This window comes from Triturus cristatus, chromosome 2_1 (assembly GCF_964204655.1).
Source record: "Triturus cristatus chromosome 2_1, aTriCri1.1, whole genome shotgun sequence".
NCBI lineage: Eukaryota > Metazoa > Chordata > Amphibia > Caudata > Salamandridae > Triturus > Triturus cristatus.
The window spans coordinates 28,321,792-28,349,179 of NC_140581.1; the positions used below are offsets into that span (position 1 = coordinate 28,321,792).

General features: G+C 48.0%; 1 protein-coding gene across 1 annotated transcript in view; it reads right to left on the minus strand.

Moving 5' to 3' along the window:
* Positions 1 to 2,073: 2,073 nt before the first annotated feature.
* The window catches only part of LOC146863647 (uncharacterized), a 435,045-nt gene continuing 409,730 nt past the window's right edge, over positions 2,074 to 27,388 (minus strand). The window contains exon 6 of the mRNA XM_085627730.1: positions 2,074 to 2,734. Coding sequence (XP_085483856.1) covers positions 2,678 to 2,734 — 57 coding nt within the window. The 3' untranslated portion in view covers positions 2,074 to 2,677. The remainder of the gene's footprint in view (positions 2,735 to 27,388) is intronic.

Below are 27,388 nucleotides of genomic sequence, written 5' to 3' on the forward strand. Positions count from 1 at the left end.
GTATGGTTACAAAAGAAAAATCAGGTGTGGGTAGATCGAGAAAGAATTGCAGAAAGAGTTAGAGAGTCTCAAGAAAGAAATAAAGATGATTATAATAAGAGAAAAGGAGTGAAGGATATAAAAATTGCAGTTGGTGACTGGGTGATCACTAAAAGAATGGGCTTGGTTAAAAAAGGGGAAAGTAAGTTTTCCAAACCTCAAAAAGTGGTAAAGGTAATGAATTATGTGGTAACTCTTGCTGATGGGAAAATATGGAGCATGGGGAACTTGTGCAAGATTGATGTCCCAAATTCTTTTGAATGATTATATTTCTGTATCTCTTAGGATTAATGAGTGTTTTGTTATTCCTATGAATGCTAACCTGTACAGTTGTTGTTGTTTTTGGATTGTTTTATTGTAACTCTTTGTAAGGGGGGAGATGTGTGGAGTTTCTATTCAATGCTGTAGAACTCAGTGATGTCATTAGAGTGACATCACTGAGAGACTCTGTGAATGCTGCCAGTTGATGAAGCTGGAGGTTACTCTATGGATGTGTACTGATCATCTTGAGAAATAAAGGACTTAAACTACAGCCACTGTCCCTGTGGTTACTACACTCCCCCTCAAACTTATTATTAAAATAAGTATTGCACCCAGATTCAGTCGTCTCCTGGCATACTGCCGCTGAGAGTACAAGTGATTGCTCAGACAGAGGCCAACATCTGATCCTACATCCGGAGTGGTCTTAGACCTCAGTTGAGACCCGCTGAACTGTGGCTGATACTAGGGCGGGGGCGTCCCCTTCCACATAAGATGTCTTATAATGTGGCATTTTATCTATCACAACCATCATATTCTTTGTAGGATCTGAGAGAGGCTCCTATATGGGATTCCCTAGTGCTGCATGTGCCGGACTGTGAGGGTTTGGTGCTTCTGGTGCGTTTGGGGGTCACCAACCATGTGGCGGCCCGAGATCGGACCCTCGCTGTCAGCCACAGGCATTGGGTGGCACTCAGGCGCGCAACACCCATTGGGCACACCGGGCTTCACCCCACCCTCCCTGTTCCCCCCCCACCCCCCCACCGTTGTGTGTGTCAGCCCGGGCTGAGACAGCATCGCGGGCTGGCGACCCTCTAATTGCAACCGCACCCGAGTACTTCACAGGTCTTTAAAAGACCATTTACTTGTTAATGAGGCTTTTGTTGTGATTTCACCCCTTCTTAGAGCCACTCTACCTATGACTGGAAGAATTAGCCCCCCAAAATCTTTTTCAGCCCCCCTAAAGTTTGGTTCCATTTGCCCGCCTGGTGGCACTTACTACATACATTGCATGGCACTTGGTACATACATTGCATGGCACTTGGTACATACATTGCCGGGCACTTGGTACATACATTGCATGGCACTTTGTACATACATTGCCTGGCACTTGGTACATACATTGCCTGGCACTTGGTACATACATTGCCTGGCACTTTGTACATACATTGGCTGGCACTTTGTACATACGTTGCATGGCACTTTGTACATACGTTGCATGGCACTTTGTACATACATTGCCTGGCACTTTGTACATACGTTGCATGGCACTTTGCACATACATTGCCTGGCACTTGGTTCATACACTGGCGGGAGATTCTCTTTCCTCCACAAACATACACCGCGGTGGCATCATGCTGTGCTCCTGAATGCAGGTAAACCGGTTTTCTGCACATCCTGGCATGGTGGAAGCTGACCTCCTATTGGTCAGATGTATGTGTTGGGGAGGGTTCAGTCAACTCCTCACTACACGTATGGAGCTTGTGGTGCAGATCGGAGCTTCCGAATCTCCTCTACTTCCACGGACGGAGTGATCTCACAGTCGCACACGCACACACACATCACACGCTGGTGGGGCCCATTACACCAACATTCATCCTACCACTCTATCCGTGCCCTGTATAAGGAGAAACATTTTCGATACCTAACCAATCTGAATGTACCCTGAGGTCAATGGCATCTACTAGTTGCTATAGATCTGGCGAAAACATTTCAAATACTATGCAAATAAATTCAATAAACATGACAATAAAATAACCACCCGGCACAGAGATTGAAACAGAATATTTGTTTATCTAAAATTGCATGAAAAGCCAATTAAATGCAAACTCATTTCTCTCATATTTACCTATTCTGGCTAAAAGTCAGATCCTAAGTCAGTACCGGTCCTCAGTAATTCAATCAGAGTTTCTAGCCGTCATGTAGAGTCACCGTCCTGTCCGTCAGCATCGGGACCTCGGATCATCAGTTCGGGAACAAGTGGCACTAGACCTCTCTAGTCTACTAATATTTATACTAAAATTTACATTCTGAAATGTTACAATCATTGTTTTAAACGGATGAATGGCGGAAATAATGTCATATTGATACATTTGTGATACTGTGCGAGATTTTCTCACACTTAGATTGTTCCAAATAATGAATAGAAAAATAAGGGGTCCATAACTAATTCGTTACTTCTAAGGATGTCTCTTTTGGATAATTTGTATCCCAGTCGTGGGATCATTTCAAGTTCATAAGTTCAGTATTCGGTTTTGCAACAAATCATGTTCAGGGGCTCTTGGCATCCGTCCTGGGTTTGTCGTCATGATCATGGCTTTTCAGTTTGTTGGGAGGGCAAGGTCACAGGCAGCGCGAAGCCTCCTTGCAAAATTTTCCATCAACTCGAATGCAGGCTGCGGGTGGTAGCCATTTTCTGGTAGGCCACATTGGTCAACTTAAGTGAAATAAACATAAAACAGAATTACTGCACGGAAATGATTATTCAGTGTTATTCCCCTGCTAATACCCTTATGTGTATGAAATTATTCTAGCCATTTGCGACATCAGAAGCCATTAATGCATATTAATTATAAGCGCAAAACACAATAAAATCACATAAGCAACACCTATTTCGTCAATTTGCTCACCAACTTAGTTCATTTATTAATTTAGCCATGCAATAACGTTCCCACGTGTAATTCTTCTGTTAATAAGATTGATTAAACCAGACTCGACAAACTTTTAGTAGTTACTAATTAATCAGTAGTACTTTTAATTATAACATGCGAAAATGAAACAGGTATTCGGTTTTAAAGTAAAAACCCTGCTCCATCACTTGTTCCATCTGGTATTGAGCAGCGGAAGTACGGCCAGCAGGGCACCGTTCGAATGGGGCTTGCGGACTCAGCAATGGTCCGGCCAGTGATGCAATATTTGTGGTTATGGAGTCAATTTTAGGGGAGGGTTCCGCATTGTGTGGTGGGCTATCATTAAGTCTCTTCATTTGGGCCGTACCCTCGGCACCGCAAGAATTAAATGGCGACCGCTCTCAGGGTGGGAACACACCCGGGAGGACTGGGCGGCTCTGACACATGCTCATGGCAGGAGGCTTCGAGGAGCTAAGATGACATTCTTCTAATACAAGACTTTAAATGCTCGCTACTGGGCTTCCCAAGTGCTGAAGTGTGCCAAGCTACTGGTTGGTGACGTTTTTTGGAAATGATGGCTGATAAGTGTGACTTGTACCATATTTTATGGGGCTGTGCACCCCTTACATCCTACTGGGGAGGGATCCGCACCCACTTACGAAGACTGGATCCATCAATGTCCCTCCTCACACCTGGCACACTTGAGAGATGTCACGGACATTGAGGAATTGAATGTCCAAGCGCACAGATAATTTGCCATCTCATTAACAGTAGCTAAGAAATTTATTATTTTCGACATTGGTGTCAGAATTCAGTACCAACTAGCAATGAATGGGTAATAGAAACATATAGGAATGGCACTGCGGAAAGGTAATCTACAAACTGAAGGGCAAACTTGATGTGTTAAACAGAATATGGGGGGCCTTCCTGAATTATTAGAGGAGACGGTCACTAAAATTCTATTGCATCCTTGAATGCAGCCCTGTAACCCGATCTCTGGGATCTTGGGGACCCTGTAACCCCATCTCTGGGATGTTGGGGACCCTGTAACCCCATCTCTGGGATCTTGGGGACCCTGTAACCCCATCTCTGGGATCTTGGGGACCCTGTAACCCATCTCTGGGATGTTGGGGACCCTGTAACCCCATCTCTGGGATCTTGGGGACCCTGTAACCCCATCTCTGGGATGTTGGGGACCCTGTAACCCCATCTCTGGGATCTTGGGGACCCTGTAACCCCATCTCTGGGATCTTGGGGACCCTGTAACCCCCCATCTCTGGGATCTTGGGGACCCTGTAACCCCATCTCTGGGATCTTGGGGAACGTAGGGACTTGGGATGTTTTTCTGGTTTTTCATTTTAGCGGAACCCATGGTGTTGCCCTGGTCCGCCTTTCCCCAGTTCTTCCTCAATTCCATACTCTCACTCTGCTGGAAACTGGGCCTCTTTGCAGATGCCCCCACACACCTTTTGGCCCCATTTCAACAGCAAGATGTTGTTTTTTGACTCTGATAGTGGAGTGGGACGTGCTAACCAGTACTCATGCTCTGTCCCCTAAAAGTGATGTGAATTGGTACACCCCATTAGTAAGATACCTTGGGGGCATATCTACAATGACGGCAATAAATAAACGCAAAGCGCGCTTAGCGCTTTATTATTTATCGCCGTCTAGCTCTGGAATTTCTCGCCCTGATAACGCGTTATTAACAACGCGTTACTCCAGGGCGCTAAAAATTCCAGAGATAGCGAGGAAATCGCCGTTTTGCAGGGAACATCGCTGGTTTTCCAGCAATGTTCCCTGCAAAACGGCGATAACCTTGCTGATATTACCCTGTGGTCGTAGCAGCATAATCCACCCCAATATCAGGGATAGGTAAGTCTGCATTTTAGCAGACATTAGTTTATGGAGAAAACAGCAGTTTTCTCCAAAAACTAACATGTGCTAAAATCCTGTGGGCTGCCTTGTAAATATTGCGATGTGAACATCAGTGGCCCTTGTAAATATGCCCCTTGGCCCATTATCATTTCCTAGTATATTGTAGCAGTGGAACCTCGGCCAAGGGTAGTATAGGGGTCACCCGGGCTGCAGCACTGTATCGTGCCACCCTGTGTGACCCAAGTAAGTGTGGCTGCAGGTCTGTCATTGCAGCCCTGCACGAGCAGCCTGCCTGCTCGAGCGTGACTCTGCACACACCATGTGCTGCAGGGGCCACACCACTGCCTTAATGTAAGTACGTCACTCTTAAGGTTGTCTTCCTAAGCCCAGGAGTGCATTATATGAATGGTGTGGATATATGTGAACCCGTCACCGGCGCGTCAGGTGATCAAGATCGCTTATGCGATCGAAATGCGTCCGGGGCGGACACTTCTCTGCACTAACTCTGGTGATGTTAATAAACTGAAAATGAAGCAGTAACCTTTTGCTCTTGAATACTTATTGACATTTTAAAGACATTGGTGGTCCATACCTGTTCATTCCTGGATCGATATCCAGTAATCCAGGCACAATTCTTGTATATATATATATATATATATATATATATATATATATATATATATATATATATATATATATATATATATATATATATATATATATATATATATATATATATATATATATATATATATATATATATATATATATATATATATATATATATATCCCTGTAAGTGACCGGTGGTCCATAGAGTAACATGGTCTGGCTATCAAGAGTATTCGAGAAAGCCAGCTCCACTATGAAACAACCACATTGTGTTGTGCTTGGTGTCAAACATTGTGCTTTTTCACTTCAACATGATTCTCCTGTGGAGGGTCAGCTGGCATGCACAGGGTGCCACCCTGAGCGGGTGCCCCCCTAGGATGCCTTAGCGGGCTTCCCCGAGGTGTTTGCTTCCAAACCAAGAGTCTGCCGTCCCGGTGGGGTGGCCTAGCACTTCCCCAGGACAGAGACAAAGGAGGTCACATCTTCTTTCTCCCAGGATGGCTAGTGTTTGCGGCAATCAAGGCGGTGAGCCTCAAAGGCTTCACTGCTCTTGATGTGCAAATGTACTTGTCCCTCAATTGAGGACTAAGCTCTTCCCGCCCTGTCCAGCCCGACATGCGGGAAATTTTGTTTTTCAGGAGGTGTACACCCCCAAAAGGATAGCCATACCCTTAGGGTGGGCTAGGAGGTCTGTACAGCCAAGGAAGGGATCTGCCACTTTGAAAGACCCTAAATTAGAGGACTCTAGAAAGGTGACATACTTCCACAGGATGTTGTCACCCCAGTGGCAGGTTAGCCGCAGGAACCAGTAGCCCATTTTCCAGTGTCCTTCACACCCATAAAACAACCTAGACTAGGATTTAAAGGGCTCCCGTGACATCAGAACCTAAGTTCTGACTTTGAATCATAGAAGAGGCACAAAGAAAGGACCTTGGACTCTGCCGAAGATAGGACACTTAAGTGCCCTGAAGAAACCGTATACTGGAACCGTGTGTTCAACGTGTGTCCATGGCAAACACTTATTACTCCCAGCAAGAGGGCTCCAGTGGATGCCAGAATCCGAAGCAGACGCTGGGATTGGTGGGAGCAGTCCCCTGCAAGCTGTAGGAAAATAGACATGATGCGTGACAAGAATTGTGACCTGCTGGGCCAATCGAGAGCAAGCCCAAAGAGAGATAGTGTCCTGCAAGACTGGAGTGGTAGGCAAGTTTTCACCAAGTTTCAAGCTGCTACTCCACTCCTGTCACCCTCCAGCCGCTGAAGTAACCATGAACTACATTTGTCACAGCCAAGGCTTGGTGACCGCCAGTCGGGTGATCAACCCCTTGAACAACTTCTCCAGCCCGAGCGCCCCTCACAGCAACAGTGACCGACAAAGGCAACAGCCCCACTGCTACGTTCCTGCATACTGAAGGTGGAGTCATCGCGTGTGTGGTAAACTATCTTTGGCACAACCTGCCCTGTTGATTGACAGCTGCCAGCTACCTCTGCACCCAGAGCCGCTGAGCAAGGTAGAGGAAATCCAGCTGTTGAACCCGGGTCCTAGGACCCCAAAGGCCACTACTTCCCAAGGGTAGAGTGGAACTCCATCTCCAAGTGTGGTTTTGTCAAGTGCTGTAGGTTTGACCGCCCCTGCGGATCCCGTTCAGCACCAAAGACAGCCAGGGCACGTCTGCACCCAGACTCGCTGGGCAAGGTCACAAAGCACTGACTGTTGAGACTTAGTCAAGGGACCTGCATGACCGTGTCCACAAGAGGGTTCATTGAAACTCACCCTGCAAGAGACCGAGTGTCTCCTGTGTTTTCTCCCATTCATTACAAAGGGACCCGTTTGACGGATAAAGTGCATCTATTTTTAAACACTTTAAAAATTCACAACTCTGGTTGTATTTATGATACAAAGTTCATTTTAGTGTCAATATTTATATACAAGTGCAATCTATTTTAATGAATGGGTCTCAGATTTTGTTCGAGTACTTATGCACCATTATGGTACTGTAAAATGCTTAACACATTTCCCTCCAGTAATGCCCGGCTGCTCTCTGCCACATTACCAGGATTGAGCTACGGATTATTGTCGTTGATTCCAAGGACCATCCACTGTGTATGGCAAGGCCTCCCAGCCGTACCACATAATACTTCTGCCGGGCAACAGTCTCACATTGTGGTGCTATCAGTTCCATAGTTCTGAGGCTATGATAAAGGCATGAAGAATCCGGGAGCTTTCTTGCTCTTCAGAGACGATACTTTTCACTATTAAGAACGGATGGTACTCCTTTCATCATATTCACCATGAGAAGTTGTTCCTCTTTCTATTTTTGTTTATTCTTGCTCGTAAGACTGTCGTTGGATGGCAACATAAGCACCGTGTGTGGGTTATGGATGGCTATGCCGTCTCGACCAGTGCTTAAGGCCTCTCATCAGGGGGCCCCTGCAGCTTGCACCCCACATTGTCCCTTCCAGCCTCTCATCAGGGGGCCCCTGCAGCTTGCACCCCACATTGTCCCTTCCAGCCTCTCATCAGGGGGCCCCTGCAGCTTGCACCCCACATTGTCCCTTCCAGCCTCTCATCAGGGGGCCCCTGCAGCTTGCACCCATCATTGTCCCTTCCAGCCTCTCATCAGGGGGCCCCTGCAGCTTGCACCCTACATTGTCCCTTCCAGCCTCTCATCAGGGGGCCCCTGCAGCTTGCACCCCACATTGTCCCTTCCAGCCTCTCATCAGGGGGCCCCTGCAGCTTGCACCCCACATTGTCCCTTCCAGCCTCTCATCAGGGGGCCCCTGCAGCTTGCACCCCACATTGTCCCTTCCAGCCTCTCATCAGGGGGCCCCTGCAGCTTGCACCCCACATTGTCCCTTCCAGCCTCTCATCAGGGGGCCCCTGCAGCTTGCACCCCACATTGTCCCTTCCAGCCTCTCATCAGGGGGCCCCTGCAGCTTGCACCCCACATTGTCCCTTCCAGCCTCTCATCAGGGAGCCCCTGCAGCTTGCACCCCACATTGTCTCTTCCAGCCTCTCATCAGGGGGCCCCTGCATCTTGCACCCCACATTGTCCCTTCCAGCCTCTCATCAGGGGGCCCCTGCAGCTTGCACCCCACATTGTCCCTTCCAGCCTCTCATCAGGGGGCCCCTGCAGCTTGCACCCCACATTGTCCCTTCCAGCCTCTCATCAGGGGGCCCCTGCAGCTTGCACCCCACATTGTCCCTTCCAGCCTGTCATCAGGGGGCCCCTGCAGCTTGCACCCCACATTGTCCCTTCCAGCCTCTCATCAGGGGGCCCCTGCGGCTTGCACCCCACATTGTCCCTTCCAGCGCTGCCAATGATAGTAACAACACAACTACTAACCATTGGATTCCCACAAGGGAGACAATTCGGACTATCCCAGGCCCCCAAAGCTATAAGAATGCCTTGGGCGGCAGGTAATAGTCATTTTTAATATATACTGAATTAATAACTGAGTGTTGTGGGGGCATCTCAGACAGCGCCACCTTGTAGCAGACTATCACAAGCACAGGTGTTGACAATTAAGTGCTGAGCACCGGAAACCACTGGCTAAAATTAAGCGCAGGTCTCGACTCCAAGATTGCTATACTATGGGATGCGCTCTAACTGCCTTGGACGAAGCTTGTGCCATTAGTTTCCTCCCAGATGGTGGCAGACATATCCATACACCATCATTAATGGTACTGTGAATGGGCACTTCTAGGTTAATTAGCCCTTATCAAGAAGTTCTTTGCTTAGATTTCATGCTTTCTATATGTTGTTGTCAGTACAGATGATAGGACACTGTTTAGATGCCAGTATGCTTATTTATTACAGATGTTCTTCAGGCCATTCTCTTTCAGTTTTGTTTTACTTTGTCGCATCTAATGATACCAGTTTCCCCTATTCCTTTTCTCCTCCTTCTCTCTCTCGTCTCCTCTTCTCTGGCCTTCCCTCCCCTATAAACCAACATTTTTAACCCGATGGGTCTAGATATAATTTGGGAACATTTTAAGATGACAGAGGAAGGTACTTCTTGTTGGACCTTGGAAATGTGTACTGATGTTTAAAACTCATAATAAAGAAATGTTGTATAAAAAAGAAAATTCTATTAGCTGTTTCTTTAGTGTGCACCTAAACTGAATTGTCATTTAACACTGGAAGAAAAGCCCTGCGCACTACACTACCTCCTGTTTCTCTGACTCGCAGCCAAGAAATTGTACCTTTGTGGCTAGATGTTCCCGGGCCAAGTTACACTTCTGTCCAACATATCTTGGCGCTGAAATCATCATTAACATGTTTTATTGCCGGAGTCAGGGTTTGTACATCAAAGAACACAAGTGCAGGTTTGTGGTGTTCCAGAAAACAAGCCTTGGCCCCGTGCGCCATTCCACGGCAAATAAAAACATCCACTCGCTGAGCCCTTTGCTGAGTGTTAAGGAGCCAGCACGCCATAAATTCTCCAGAGCAGGTGCCTTGGACTCTGAATGAGGAAAGAAACACCTCGCTATTTTCCGCTTCAACCCCTGAGCTCTTCCTGAGCTCTGAGTAAGAGAAGACCCTGGAGATCTCACCCCATTTCTGTGAAATGAGGGAAATATTTCTCCACGCACTGTAGATGACCCTGAAAATAGACGCAGAGGGAATAAATATTCAATCATAGGAGATTGTGGAGGCTAAGAGAGATTGGCTGAAGGGGCTGCAAAGTGTGAGACTGTCCAGTCAGAGGACACAGACCTACAAGAAGAAGTGAGGGTCTACTCAATAAAGGGACTCCACCCCCCCCCAAAGTACAATATTGAGTTGTTACGATATCAGCTTTTCTACCTCCCACTACAGGACTCGGAATGTCCCACCCAGTTCACATCACCACCCGCTTCTTAATTCTGAACTCTCCAAGAGTAAGGCCTCGGCTGCCCTGTCCCCATGCACAGCACTGCTTGCACAGCGGTCCTCAGCTTTCACATGACCTCATATGGGCTTTTCTTCGCACCTACAGCAACCTTTTTCCAGCAGTCTGTAGCTTTCTTTAATGCTCGCCCAATTTATCTATCTCTCTTAGTTAAGCACAGTTTCTAATACTAATTCCAAGCTCAATTCTACCCCTTCATGTGGAGCAATACTTCACACCCCAATGTTATTGTTAGACCTGGCACCATTGGCGTGGGTCTCCCTTCCATTTTTTGCTGTTGCCTCGTGTTTTTGCCGGTTATAGATGCTTTGGGCACTGTGCCACTGCTGTTCAGTACCACAGTGCAAGTGCTCCCTATGGTAAATTGATGTATGGATTAGTGACTCCATGATTGACTGATTTGGTTTACTTGTCAGACCCTAGTACAGCGCACTGAGTGTGCCCAGGGCTTGTAAAACAAATGCTGCTGGTGGGCTTGCATAAATGCAACAACATCTCAGCAGGATATATTGTAATTACTTAAATCTGTATGTACACGACATTACAGTTAGCGAACAAAAGAGAGGAGACTTCAAATAGTTCAATCCATGCGCCCGTAGGCGTCATATATTATACGAAGATCAGTAAATATACAGAACAGTTGTGACAGCACTGTAGGGTATAAATAGCCAGGCAACCCTAGTGATATGTGTACAAAGTGCTCGTGACAGTGAAGTAACGGCGCAAGTGACAACGTGAAAGGTACCACAGCAAAAGGCGCAAAAGAGTACACAATATGTACAATTTAAAAGGTTCAAACATCAACTTATTCAATGGTACAGTTAGTGGTTTCCGTTATGTTAATGAACCAGGGGTCAGAGTACGCCTAGGGAGTTCGAGCTGGTGGGCAGTGGTCGACGGCGTTTCGATCCTCTCAGATTAGGATCATCTTCAGGATCTGGGTTGCCTATTTATGGAGTGCTCTGTAAATAGAAATAGGTATCAGGGCGGCTGGAAGGGGGGGGAGGAAAAGGGAGAAAAACGTGGGGAGGGTAAGGGGGTGGGGGGAGGCAGACAGGAAATTTCAAATAGGTCTACCTGAAGCGCATTGAATAAAGCACTGGCCTAGGAGATGAAGCAACGCCGATGAAGAGGCAGGCGGTGGAATGGAGAGCAATTACTGGAAGTGATCCATCGCGCAGTCTATGGGAGGCAAGAAATAGGAAAATGACGAACAAATCGCACGTCCTCGTTTTCTCCCCGAATTCCTTTCAGCAGCGGTGAGTCCATTGTCTATTCCGCCGCTTTCATGGTGCACTCTCTGCCTTCTGCTCAGTGCACTTTTCCTTCCCCACGGTCATTTTCCTATTTCTTGCCTCCCATAGACTGCGCGATGGATCACTTCCAGTAATTGCTCTCCATTCCACCGCCTGCCTCTTCATCGGCGTTGCTTCATCTCCTACGCCAGCGCTTTATTCAATGCGCTTCAGGTAGACCTATTTGAAATTTCCTGTCTGCCTCCCCCCACCCCCTTACCCTCCCCGCGTTTTTCTCCCTTTTCCTCCCCCCCCTTCCAGCCGCCCTGATACCTATTTCTATTTACAGAGCACTCCATAAATAGGCAACCCAGGTCCTGAAGATGATCCTAATCTGAGAGGATCGAAACGCCGTCGACCACTGCCCACCAGCTCGAACTCCCTAGGCGTACTCTGACCCCTGGTTCATTAACATAACGGAAATCACGAACTGTACCATTGAATAAGTTGATGTTTGAACCTTTTAATCTGTAAATACTGTATATTCTTTTGCGCCTTCTGCTGTGGTATCTTTCACGTTGTCACTTGCGCCGTTACTTCACTGTCACGAGCACTTTGTACACATATCACTAGGGTTGCCTGGCTATCTATACCCTACAGTGCTGTTACAACTGTTCTGTATATTTACTGATCTTCGTATAATATATGACGCCTACGGGCGCATTGATTGAACTATTTGAAGCCTCCTCTCTTTTGTTCGCTAACTGTAATGTCGTGTACATACAGATTTAAGTAATTACAATATATCCTGCTGAGATGTTGTTGCATTTATACTGTACTTACCCAGATCTCAGTTGGGTTTATGGGTAAAACTCCTGTGGTTTTTCTAAGCTGGTGGGATTGCAGCACTGATTGTGCCACCCACCGGAACAGCTTGAAAAGTGTGTCTCAGGTCTGCCATTGCAGAGCCAGTGTGCAGTCTGGTACTGCCATGCTGACTGGGCAAGTGCACCCACTTGCCAGTCCCTAAACCTTCCCTTTTATACATATTAGTCACCCCTATTATAGGCCCAAGGGCAGGGTGCATTGTAGGTAACAGGTAGGACATGCCCTGGTGTGTGTGGCATGTCCTAGTAGTGAATTACAGCCATTTTCATTTTTCACTATTGCAAGGCTACCTGTTCTCCATAGGCCAGAATGGGCAGTTTGATTATTACATTTTATAATCCTAACTGACTCAGGGAACATGGTAGAAATTCGAGTTTAGTATGCCTGAACTCGGAATGATAAAATACATCTTTTAGTGAAGTTAGTTTTAACATTCTGTGTTTGAAAATACCACTTTTAGAAAGTAGGTATTTTCTTGTCTAACCATCAAACCTGTCTCTGCTAGGCTGTGTATTCCTTGTCTGGAGTTTGAGTGACAGGGCTGGGGGATTCCAGGAGACAGGGTGAGTCAGCCCAGTGGTGAATAGAGAGATCTGCATCTAGATGGGTGGGAGGGGTTGCACCTGGGACCTGAATAGGGCTGGGCCTTCCCTCCACAATGCTGGTTCCACCTCCTGTGGTGTGTCTGATGTCCCTGCCCTGCACTGTGAAAGGAAAGAAGGAGACATGTCAACAAAGTGCTCCAGGACTGACCAGAACTGGTTTGGACTAGGCAAAGGCCTCTCTGCCTTCAGAGAACAAAGGGAAAAGGAGTATAAATATTGGGACCCGACCCAAGAACTTTAGATCACTTCTGGGAATCAAGACAAACCTTTGCTGAGGAGAAGAACCAGGAAACTGAAGGAGGAGACTACCCTGTGCTGTGTGTTTGGGGGTTGGCCTGCAGTGGTTGCTTCATTACCAAAGAGAGGAGAAAAGGACTGAGTGTGCTTTCTATCAACTTGAAGAAGAATCAACAAGGGCTTGAACTAGAGCTTGCCTCCTGCCTGAAGTCTCAGGGATACAAGACTTCACCAACCAGCTGCCCCCTGAACTCCCTTGCTGGGAATTGAAGTGCCTGCTGTTGTGCTGGGCCTTCTGAGAGACTGCATGTCGCTGGGAGCTGGAAGCGCGACGCAACAATAAGAAGCGTGTCGCCGCCACAGCCGCTGTCATCGCATCACCGAGGAAGCGAGCCGTTGCTGCCGCTGTCATCATCGCATCGCCGAAGCACGGCGCATTGCCGGCGAAGCGGGACGCTGCCACAGAGGTCATCGTCGTATCACCGAAGAAGCGTGTCGCAGGGCCTGTCGCGTCTCAAAAGATCATCGAGTCGCCGCACGGCCATCGGGCGTGTCGCATCACACCAACGTTGTCGCATAGCAACCAAGACGCCATTTTGTCGCATCTAACCGGAGAAGAGTATCGCATTGAGGTGCCAGCGTGTCGCTTCGCACCGGAGAGCAGTAAGAAACCGATGCATAAACTCCCCACACAGTAAGGAAGCAAGCATCAACTCCCCTGCCTGACTCATCCACTCCCCTGCGTGTAAGGAACCGACGCATCACCTTCCCTGCAACACTTTTGTTTTCTTTGCGCTACACATCTAAGGTACATTGAGAGTAAAGTGTTGCATTTACAACTTGAGAGAACTGAGCTATTTTATAACATTTGAGAGACCATTTTTGAGTACAGTGTTGTGGATTTTTGTCGTTTGGTCTTGTGTTAAGTCTATAAAAAAATACCTATTTTTATAATACAACCTGTGTGGTGTCCATTTGTAGTGCTGTCACTGTATTACTGTATGTGTTCACAAATGCTTTACACACTGCCTCTGAGATAAGCCTGCTTGCTCGTGCCAAGCTACCAAGGGGGTGAGCAGGGGTTATTTTAGGAGTGTAGCCCCTTACCCTGACTAGACGCAAGGGTTCCTATTTGTCTCAGGTACCTACCTCTGCCAACTAGAGATCCCCAGATCTTACAGTTATCTGCTCCACTATACCTTTTCCTGTGTAGTTATATTTATGATCCCAATCTTATACTCACTTGTCTTCCTCTTCCTATTCTGATATATTTTCCATCCCTGTCTTATACTCTTCATGATAGCGTTTCCTCTTTAGTGACATTTTCCAGTTCGATCATTGTGAACTCTCTATGCTACTTCATATTCTTGCCCAATATTTCCCATCACCACCTTGAATACATTCTCTATCTCTTCATGTCAAGTGATATTTCCCATCCCCATTGAAAACCCTCTTCTCTACCTCTTCCCGGTGAGCGATATTTACTGTTCCCACGTCAGTGCTATGGTCTGTGTATCATTGCTGAAAAATATTTCTCATCCCATCTTATTTTCTCTACTCTGCCTCTCTTTGTTGGCCACCATTACCCATGCCAATCTCATACTCTTCTTACTACCTTCCCAGTTTCGCACCATTTTCCACCTACATCCTATTGTCTCTTATCCACCTCGTTGTAGACCAATATTTCCTACTACCATCCCAAAGTCTTTTATTTACCTCCTCATATCAAGCGATATATTTAATCCCCAATTTATACTCTCATCTTTACGTCTTCAGTTGAGCTATATTTCCCTTTCTAATATTACACTCACCACTATGGGTCATATGTATCAAAATAGGATTTTACGATTCTCAAATTGCGATTTTTGGCGAATCGCATTTTGAGAATCGCAAAACCCGTGTTAGAATTGGGAATTTCTGGTTGACACAGGTAGGGACTTGTGTCAAGCAGGGATCCTCTCTTCCAGTCAGGGTAAGGGGTTACACTCCAACAATAACCCCTGCTCACCCTCTAGGTAGCTTGGCGCGAGCAGACAAGGCTTATCTCAGGGCGCAATGGTGAAGCATTTGTGACCACATACAGTAATTCAATGATACCCCCACAAATGGACTCCACACTGGGTTTATCAAAAATAATTACTTTATATAGAGGCAGACTTAGCACAAGACCCAATAACGTTAAACGGGCCCACAATACTCTTAGCAATACGCAGTTCTTGATTTTAAGCGTATTTCAATAGTTCTGTGCAGTTCGTGTACGTCGTACGGTCCGTACGGGGCTGGAGAGAGGCTTATGAGCGGGGCTCACAAGCGTTGCAGACGCTCCGGGTGATGCGTACTCCTGCACTGCTTACAGAAGGGGCTCACAGACGCCCCTGACGCTCCGGTGTAAAGCGTACACCTGCGGTGCTCATGAGCGGGGCTCACATACGCTACAGGTGCTCCGGTGCGGAGCGTACACCTTACGGTGCGAAGCGGACACAGAACCTTTATCTTTAGAAGTTCGTCATGGACGATGCGTTGAATCCCAGCGCGTTGCACGGTGCGATGTCCTCCTCTTGCGGTGCGAGCTACGGCTCGCTGGGGGCCTCAGTAACGATGCTCAAGGGAACGGTGTGGAAGTACGGTGCGCTGGCTCTTCGTTGCGGCGTACGAGCCGTACCTTGAAAGCGGCGCCTTTTCTCTCAGCGCGGGCCAAAGCAGGCAGTACGCTCCGGTGGGGAGCCACATACCAACCACTCTAGGTGCCCCAACCTGCCCACAACAGGGGTAGGGGGGCACGCTGAGCAGTACGATGCGGAGAGGGGGCAATAAAAGACGTCACAAAGTCCTTCCTTCACGTTGCAAGCTCCGGCTCGTAAGGGGCCTTAGTCGCGTTGTTTGGGCCGGACAGCGGCGCACAGGCTTGCCAGTGTACGCGCCGATTTGGGAGGCGCACTCTTCTCTCGGCGTCAGCTTCACGGTGAGAACGGCAGTTTTCAAGGGGGGTGTAGTCCACTGGTCCTGGGACTTCGTTCAGGGGGCAAGCTCAAGCACAAGCCCTTGGAGATCTTAAACAGCACAAGTGGAAATAAAGTTTGTCAGCAATCTTTCTCCTCTCCTTCAGCAGCAAGGCAACCACGGCAGGCAAATCCCCCAGGTCAGGAACAGTACTCCTCCTAAAGCTTTCCTGGTTCCTTCCCCTCAGATCTGATTTCTTAGGAGCAGGGCTCCTATACATATACTGCATTTCTTTTGTTCTTGCAGGCCAGGGGGGCCCTTGCCTAGTTCGGTCCGGTTTTTGAGCACTTTGTTGACACGATGCAGGGTTCTGCTTTCAGTGTGCAGGGCAGAGTCATCAGACGCTCCACAGGAGGGGGAGCCAGCATTGTGGTGGCAGGGCACAGCCCTATTCAGAGTCCAGGTATACTCCTCCCACCCATCCTGGTGTAATCTTCCTATTCACCACCAGCTGCCTAGCCCTGCCCCTTGGGAATTCCCCAGCCCTGTCACTCACACAAACCAGACAGCAGATACATATCAGCGCAGAGGCGGGCTGAAATGGTTAGGCAAGCAAAGGCCAACTTTCTAAAAGTGGCATTTGCAAACACAGAACATTAAAATAAACGTTGCTAAAAGATGTATTTTATTATTCTAAGTTCAGGCATACTAAACTCGATTTTCTACCATGTTCCCTGGGTCTGTTAGGATCATAGGATGTAACAATCTTAACAGCCCATTCTGGCCTATGAGAACAGGTAGCCTTACAATAGTGAAAAACGAAAAATGGCTGTAATTCACTATTAGGACATGCCACACACATCAGGGTTTGTCCCACCTTATGCTTACAATGCACCCTGCCCTTGGGCCTACTATAAGGGTGACTCACATGAAGTAAAGGGAAGGTTTAGGGACTGGCAAGTGGGTGCACTTACCCAGTCAGCATGACAGTACCAGACTGCAGCAGGTTCTGCAATGGCAGACCTAGACACATTTTACCAGGCCACTTCTGTGGGTGGCACAACCAGTGCTGCAAGCCCACCAGCGGTATTTGTATTTACACGCCCTGGCACTCCTGGTGCACTTTACGGGGGTCTGACAGTAAACCAAATAAGCCAATCATGGAATCCAACCAACATATACATTTTACATAGGGAGCACTTGCACTGTGGCACTGGTTGGCAGTGGCACAGTGCTCTGAGCGGCCAACACCATAAAAACACATGAGGCACAGCGGCAAAAAGAGGAAGGGAGACTCACGCCAAGGTGCCAGGTCTAACATACATCATTCCTATATCCCCAGGATTGTCTGCACTGTACACCATCCCTGTCTTCCTGGGAATGTCTGCAAAGTACACAATTCCTATCTCCCCAGGAATGTCTGCACTGTACACTATCCCTGTCTTCCCAGGAATGTGTGCACTGTACACAATTCTTATATCCCCAGGAATGTCTGCACTGTACACCATCCCTGTCTTCCCAGGAATGTCTGCACTGTACACCATCCCTGTGTCCCCAGGAATATCTGCACTGTGCACCATCCCTGTCTTCCCGAGAATTTCTGCACTGTACACTATCTTTGTCTTCCTGGGAATGTCTGCACTGTGTGCAATCCCTATCTTCCTGGGAATGTCTGCACTGTACACCATTCCTATCTTCCCAGGAATGTCTGCACTGTACACCATCCCTGTCTTCCTGGGAATTTCTGCACTGTGCACCATTCCTATCTCCCCAGGAATGTCTGCACTGTACACCATCCCTGTCTTCCTGGGAATGTCTGCACTGTACACCATTCCTATCTCCCCAGGAATGTCTGCACTTTACACCATCCCTGTCTTCCCAGGCATGTCTGCACTGAACACCATTCCTATCTCCCCAGGAATGTCTGCACTTTACACCATTCCTATCTCCCCAGGAATGTCTGCACTGTACACCATCCCTGTCTTCCCATGAATGTCTGCACTGTACACCATCCCTGTATTCCCTGTCTTCCTGGGAATGTCTGCACTGTACACCATCCGTGTCTTCCTGGGAATGTCTGCACTGTATACCGTCCATGTGATCCCGGATGCTAACAGACATAAATTCAGGAAACTGCCGCAACCCTTTTGGCGCATCAAGGACTCCCCCATTGCCAGGATTCGTGTGTTCACCTCTGGGAGTGGTTCCCAAAAAAGAGCCAGGCCACTTCAGAATGATTCATAACTTATCGACGCCAAGGGGAGCATCAGTGAACGACGCTATAGACCCGCCCCTGTGCTCTGTGACTTATTCTTCTTTTGATGCGGCTCTACAGAGGCTGCGCCTTAGGGACTAATGCTTTCTTAGCAAAAACCGACATTGAGTCGTCTTTTCGGCTCTTGCCAGTGCACCCCGATGATTATCATCTCCTAGGTTTCCAGCTTCATTTCCAGTATTACTATGTCAGGTGCATGCCAATGGGGTGCGCAGTGTCATGCAAATATTTTGAGATGTTCAGCTCTATGCTGCAGTGGTTGTTTGTCTTCAGAACAGGGCACAGCGATATAGTACACTACTTGGATGATTTTATGACCATGTGCCCCCCTGCATCAGGGAGGTGCAGACAGGCATTGAGCAAGCTGGTGGCAATGTTTGAAGAGCTGGGAGTGCCGCCGGCCCCTGGTAAGACGGTGGGCCCGGCTACCAACATGTCCTTCTTGGGCATTGAGATTGATACGGTGGCGGGGGAATGCCGGTCGCCACTAGACAAAGTACAGGCCTTCTCGCAGGCAATAGATTCTGCCCTGGCGGGACCCAAAGTAACGCTGCATCAGCTTCAAGTACTAGTTGGCCAGTTGAATTTCGCATTAAGGATCATCCCGATGGGGCGCCCTTTCTCGAGACCAATTGCCCGGGCGATGGCGGGACTCACTCAGAAACACCATCACGTTCGACTACAGGCGGACGTGAGGGAAGACCTGAGGGTCTGGCGTAGTTTTTTGAGGGATTTCAATGGGAAGGTAATCTGGCCTGAGCCAGCGGCATCCAATTCAGACTTGGGCTTGCTCACTGATTCAGCAGGTAGCATTGGTTTTGGGGCAGTATTGGGGCTCCAGTGGTGTAGAGGCGACTGGCCTGCTACATGGCATGAGAGCGGCCTGACAAGGAACATAGCCTTCTTGGAACTATTCCCGATCATAGTGGCAGTGGACATCTGGGCCGCATTCTTTAAGAACAAGACACTAATCTTTTGGTCCGACAATATGGCAGTGGTAGAAGCTATCAATAGGCAAGGAGCTACTTGTAAGCACGTCTTGCGGTTGTTGTAACATTTGGCCTTGGCTTGTTTAAAGCTTAATCTGTTGTTCAAGCCAGCACATATCCCAGGTGTGAAAAATCAGGCTGCTGATGCCTTGTCTCGCTCCAAGTTGCAGGAGTTCAGAAAGTATCACCCTCAGGCAGACGAGCAGATGACGGTGTTCCCGACATCTTTGTGGAGGATTGGAGTCCCGGCCTAGCGGGGCTGGTGGGAGCATCATTGAGTGAACGCACTAGAAGGACTTACCAACAACAGTTCAAAGCATATGTGATGTTTGCTAGGCCTAAGAGCCGGTCCCCCCTTTTTTCCACAGAGGCGCTTTGCGAATATTTAGTAGCACTGAAGGATCAGGGCAGACCAGCATCTTACGCCAGGGCGCACGTGACTGCGATAAGTTTCTTTGCAAAATTGGCGGGCCAACAGGACCCCGGGGCACTTTTGTGGTGAGGAGGGCGCTGTCAGGCTGGGCTAGGCTGGAGGGAGTGAAAAAAGATAAGAGAAGGTCACTGGAGATAAAGACACTAGGACATTTTAGGGGTACTACAGTCGGTATGCGTTTCCCATTATGAGTGTACTCTATTCAGGGCAGCCTTTTCCTCAGCTTTTTATGGGGCATTTCGACTGGGAGAATTAGTAGGGGCCTCTAAACGGGACCACGCAGGGGGTCTCCAGCGGCAGGACACAAAAGTTGACCCAGGTGGCTTGGAGGTAGCGCTGAGGAAATCCAAGACTGATCCACTGGGGACAGGGTCCATAATTCACTTGTCTCCGGCACCAGGGGATGAGGTTTGCCCTGTAGCCAGAATGGAGGCATATCTGGCGGTACGTCCCACTTGGGGGGTCAGGCCCTGGGTGACTGCCTATCACAATATCAGTTCAGGGCTGTGTTTCGACGGGCCCTGGACTGCCTGGGTCTAGATCCTACAGGATATTCGTCACACTCATTTAGAATACGGGCGGCAACGCTGGCGGCAGGCACCAGTTTACCGGCCGAGATGGTCAAAAAAGTGGGGCGCTGGTCATCATCCTGTTTTAAGCGCTATGTGCGACCTGAGTTGCTGTGAGACAATGAACAATTTATGGATATGACCCCGCTGATTTTTCTATTTCTTCTCCCTTGCTACTAGTATGTCCTCAAAAGTGATTTGGGTGTTGGGACACTCGTTAGTGCGGCGCGCCACACTTCGGCTACGGCAGAAGCGAGTGTCGAAACCACCGGGTTTAAAAGGAACGTCGTTCCTATGGCGAGGCGCCGGCGGCCTGCGAATCCGGCAGTTGCGGCAACTGGTTGAGGAGACGCGGGAACGCGAGGGACATCCGTCCCCGGATTTAATTATCCTGCACTTGGGCGGAAACAACATGGTGAAATTGGGTCGCATGACAGTAAGGGAGGAATTACTGACCGAATTCGCCTGGCTTGGGAGAACATTTCCACGGGGCCGGATTGCTTGGTCCTGCATGATCCCTCGTCGGACTTGGGCAACGGGGGTCAGATCCCGGGCCTTGAATGTATCAGTGAGACGTCTTAACGGGGAGTTGGCCAAGCTGTGCTCAGGTCCAGGCCGCTTGTGTCATATTCCCCACAGATTAATCGCTGGGGACCTGATATTTCATCAAGACGGCGTTCACTTGTCGGACATTGGCACAGACATGTGGATTAAAGGGATCTGGTTGTTCGTGCAAAATCTGTTTTTTGGTGGGGATGGTGAAGGACCTGTGGCCCTGGTCACCCTAGTGGCGGAAAAGAGGCCACAGAAAAGTGATTTTCAGGGTAACGGAAGGCCCGCTTGTATACTCCCAAGGCCAGCACTGAGGGGAGAGACGGTAAGCTCGCCGCAGGGAGAATGGGGACACCGGCTGGAGAGGCAAGGGCGACAGGTCATACGAGCCTCCTTGGCAGCCTGGTGGTGAGGGGTGGGCCCCCCGGGAAAAAGACGGACAAGGACCGAGAGCTGGGGGCTCACCGCTCAAGGACGCAGGTGGGTTGCGCCTTGCGTGGTTCGCAGTTAGGGGATGCGAGCCAGGAGGCCCCTTAGTGCTGGAGTATTTAGTTATCATAAATAGGGATTATGAATTATGAACGCTTGTAAATATTAAAAGTGTGATTAAGTAAATTTGTAATTTTGAAAGATAATAATGTTTTGCTTGCCATGTTTATGAATGTTTTGTTTGATTAAACATGGCCGCTTTACCCACAGCTTTGGACTGATTAATGGTTTGTGGGTTCACTACTGGTTGGAGCGGGGTTCCCTTGGGGGGTCCGGGCCCTATGTGATTACGCTACACGGAATGACGTGAGTTACGCCCACCCCCAGTATGTGATTACGCTACATGGAATTACGTGAGTTATGCCCACCCCTAGTATGTGATTACATCACATGGAATTATGTGAGTTACGCCCACCCCCAGTATGTGATTACGCTACATGGAATTACGTGAGTTACGCCCACCCCCAGTATGTGATTACGCTACATGGAATTATGTGAGTTACGCCCACCCCTAGTATGTGATTACATCACATGGAATTATGTGAGTTACGCCCACCCCCAGTATGTGATTACGCTACATGGAATTACGTGAGTTACGCCCACCCCCAGTATGTGATTACGCTACATGGAATTATGTGAGTTACGCCCACCCCTAGTATGTGATTACATCACATGGAATTACGTGAGTTACGCCCACCCCCAGTATGTGATTACGGTACATGGAATTACGTGAGTTATGCCCACCCCTAGTATGTGATTGCATGACATGGAATTACGTGAGTTATGCCCACCCCCAGTATGTGATTACGCTACATAGAATTACGTGAGTTATGCCCACCCCCAGTATGTGATTACGCTATATGGAATTACGTGAGTTACTCCAACGCCAAAAATGTAATTACGCTACATGGAATTATGTGAGTTACGCCCACCCCAGTATGTGATTACGCTACATGGAATTACGTGAGTTACGCCCACCCCCAGTATGTGATTACGCTACATGGAAATATTTGAGTTACTCCAACGCTTAAAATGTGATTACGCTACATGGAAATACGTGAGTTATGCCCACCCCCAGTATGTGATTACGCTACATGGAATTATGTGAGTTACGCCCACCCCTAGTATGTGATTACATCACATGGAATTACGTGAGTTATGCCCACCCCCAGTATGTGATTACGCTACATAGAATTACGTGAGTTATGCCCACCCCCAGTATGTGATTACGCTATATGGAATTACGCGAGTTACTCCAACGCCAATAATGTAATTACGCTACATGGGATTATGTGAGTTACGCCCACCCCAGTATGTGATTACGCTACATGGAATTACGTGAGTTACGCCCACCCCCAGTATGTGATTACGCTACATGGAAATATTTGAGTTGCTCCAACGCTTAAAATGTGATTAAGCTACATGGAATTACGTGAGTTATGCCCACCCCCAGTATGTGATTACGCTACATGGAATTATGTGAGTTACGCCCACCCCTAGTATGTGATTACATCACATGGAATTACGTGAGTTATGCCCACCCCCAGTATGTGATTACGCTATATGGAATTACGTGAGTTACTCCAACGCCAAAAATGTAATTACGCTACATGGAATTATGTGAGTTAAGCCCACCCCAGTATGTGATTACGCTACATGGAATTACGCGAGTTACGCCCACCCCCAGTATGTGATTACGCTACATGGAAATATTTGAGTTACTCCAACGCTTAAAATGTGATTACGCTACATGGAATTACGTGAGTTATTGCCACCCCCAGTATGTGATTACGCTACATGGAATTATGTGAGTTACGCCCACCCCTAGTATGTGATTACATCACATGGAATTACGTGAGTTATGCCCACCCCCAGTATGTGATTACGCTACATAGAATTACGTGAGTTATGCCCACCCCCAGTATGTGATTACGCTATATGGAATTACGCGAGTTACTCCAACACCAAAAATGTAATTACGCTACATGGAATTATGTGAGTTACGCCCACCCCAGTATGTGATTACGCTACATGGAAATATTTGAGTTACTCCAACGCTTAAAATGTGATTACGCTACATGGAATTACGTGAGTTATGCCCACCCCCAGTATGTGATTACGCTACATGGAATTATGTGAGTTACGCCCACCCCTAGTATGTGATTACATCACATGGAATTACGCGAGTTATGCCCACCCCCAGTATGTGATTACGCTATATGGAATTACGTGAGTTACTCCAACGCCAAAAATGTAATTACGCTACATGGAATTATGTGAGTTACGCCCACCCCAGTATGCGATTACGCTACATGGGATTACGCGAGTTACGCCCACCCCCCAGTATGTGATTACGCTACATGGAATTATGTGAGTTACGCCCACCCCTAGTATGTGATTACATCACATGGAATTACGTGAGTTATGCCCACCCCCAGTATGTGATTACGCTACATAGAATTACGTGAGTTATGCCCACCCCCAGTATGTGATTACGCTATATGGAATTACGCGAGTTACTCCAACGCCAAAAATGCAATTACGCTACATGGGATTATGTGAGTTACGCCCACACCAGTATGTGATTACGCTACATGGAATTACGTGAGTTACGCCCACCCCCAGTATGTGATTACGCTACATGGAAATATTTGAGTTGCTCCAACGCTTAAAATGTGATTAAGCTACATGGAATTACGTGAGTTATGCCCACCCCCAGTATGTGATTACGCTACATGGAATTATGTGAGTTACGCCCACCCCTAGTATGTGATTACATCACATGGAATTACGTGAGTTATGCCCACCCCCAGTATGTGATTACGCTATATGGAATTACGTGAGTTACTCCAACACCAAAAATGTAATTACGCTACATGGAATTATGTGAGTTAAGCCCACCCCAGTATGTGATTACGCTACATGGAATTACGCGAGTTACGCCCACCCCCAGTATGTGATTACGCTACATGGAAATATTTGAGTTACTCCAACGCTTAAAATGTGATTACGCTACATGGAATTACGTGAGTTATTGCCACCCCCAGTATGTGATTACGCTACATGGAATTATGTGAGTTACGCCCACCCCTAGTATGTGATTACATCACATGGAATTACGTGAGTTATGCCCACCCCCAGTATGTGATTACGCTACATAGAATTACGTGAGTTATGCCCACCCCCAGTATGTGATTACGCTATATGGAATTACGCGAGTTACTCCAACACCAAAAATGTAATTACGCTACATGGAATTATGTGAGTTACGCCCACCCCAGTATGTGATTACGCTACATGGAAATATTTGAGTTACTCCAACGCTTAAAATGTGATTACGCTACATGGAATTACGTGAGTTATGCCCACCCCCAGTATGTGATTACGCTACATGGAATTATGTGAGTTACGCCCACCCCTAGTATGTGATTACATCACATGGAATTACGCGAGTTATGCCCACCCCCAGTATGTGATTACGCTATATGGAATTACGTGAGTTACTCCAACGCCAAAAATGTAATTACGCTACATGGAATTATGCGAGTTACGCCCACCCCAGTATGCGATTACGCTACATGGGATTACGCGAGTTACGCCCACCCCCCAGTATGTGATTACGCTACATGGGAATATTTGAGTTACTCCAACGCTTAAAATGTGATTACGCTACATGGAATTACGTGAGTTATGCCCACCCCCAGTATGTGATTACGCTACATGGAATTACGTGAGTTACGCCCACCCCCCAGTATGTGATTACGCTACATGGAAATATTTGAGTTACTCCAACGCTTAAAATGTGATTACGCTACATGGAATTACGCGAGTTATGCCCACCCCCAGTATGTGATTACGCTACATGGAATTACGTGAGTTACGCCCACCCCCCAGTATGTGATTACGCTACATGGAAATATTTGAGTTACTCCAACGCTTAAAATGTGATTACGCTACATGGAATTACGTGAGTTATGCCCACCCCTAGTATGTGATTACATCACATGGAATTACGTGAGTTACGCCCACCCCCAGTATGTGATTACGGCACATGGAATTACGTGAGTTATGCCCACCCCCAGTATGTGATTGCATCACATGGAATTACGTGAGTTATGCCCACCCCCAGTATGTGATTACGATAAATGGAAATATTTGAGTTACTCCAACGCTTAAACTGTGATTACGCTACATGGAATTACGCGAGTTACGCCCAACCCTATTTATCACTAAATACATGAAAGGAACTGGCGCTGGACAAAGTGTCCACAATGTCACTGTAACAGGTGCCCCCCGTGATGGTTCTGGGGGCTTTCGCTGCACGAGCCTTTCAGCTCCAGAGAACCTGCCCAGGGTCTCACCGAACCTGCCAGGCAGTAGTGAGGGTGTAGGGTTAATTACTGTCTGTGGGTTGCGAGCCAAAGTTATTTATTTAATGAGCAATTAGCTAAGAACCCAAGTTATATATTTAATTAGTGAATATGCGATAAAAGCCCGCGGTATTTTATTATTTAATATAGACCGGGCGCCATCCCCGGTACACATACATGTCTGGCATTGCCCAGTTTGTACTTGTAACTCGCAGGGTCCCGTAGAAAAGGGAACATGTAATGCGCACCAGTCTTTTGAGCGAGTTCGCTGGCGGGAACTCACCATTTCCAAAGGGCTTGCCATAATCCTACTGCTGCCATATGCGCTTAAATCCAGTTGCGTCCTGGGACTGGTCGGTACAGCTCCCCTTGTCGTCCTCTGAACATATAGATTGATCTAAAAAAATGTAACCTGAATGAGCAACTGAATTCAGTAGAAACCATTAGTAACTGGATAACTGGAATTTACAGCTGGGGCCCAGAGTTCAGTAAGAGGTGTGTGTCACTCTTTAAATAAACACATATGTGTCCTGTGAGCTCAACTGTCTCCGGTTAGATTGCGTCCTTAGAAGAAACCAAACGCGACAACACAGGTATTCCCACCTCAACGCTTTGTGCGGGTTTGAGTCGATTTTGGGACACAAACGTGTCACAAAGCGTTAGTGTCTCTGGGCCTCGGCGCTGAAGCGCCTTAATCAGCCGATAGTTATTTGGAGTGGGCGCTATGTTAATAGTGAACATTAGAGTCTCTGAGACAACCGGGCATGCTCAGTCGAATGACGGCTCAGAAGCCTTTCCGATGCGCCTCTCAGCCCGAGTCTAGGCGCTCCCTCCCTCGCCCAGTACTCTGAGCTCGGAGCACGGCTCTCAGTCGGGGGCCCCTCCCGTGGCCCCTGCTCCCAAACACAAACACCTCATCCCCAGTGAAACAACACAGCTGCGCGGTAGAGCCCGGTTCCCTCTCAAAATATTTGCTCCTGATAATTTTTTCCGGCGTTGGCACCTCCAGGCCAAAGGTAAACAAAAAACCACGCACGTTGCCAGAGCAACACAGGAAACTCATAATTAGAGGGCACTCGGTGTGTACCATACCACCCCCTCCCCCACCACCTTGGCAGACCCAACCTGCAGCACAGGGGGCTGCGGGCACCGGGGCTGACACGCAAGGGATGCCACCGACTCTGTTAGTGTGACCTGCAGATCAGGTATGTACGTGTGCATGCCAGCTCCCTGCCACCCCAGGCTTTACCCACCCTTCAAACCCACCCTGCAGCTCAGGTATGTACGGGTTCATGCCAGCTCCCTGCCACCCCAGGCTTTACCCACCCTTCAAACCCACCCTGCAGCTCAGGTATGTACGGGTTCATGTGTGCTCCCAGCCACCCCAGGCTCCACCCACTCTGCAAACCCACCCTGCAGCTCAGGTATGTACGGGTTCATGCCAGCTCCCTGCCACCCCAGGCTCCACCCACTCTGCAAACCCACTCTGCAGCTCAGG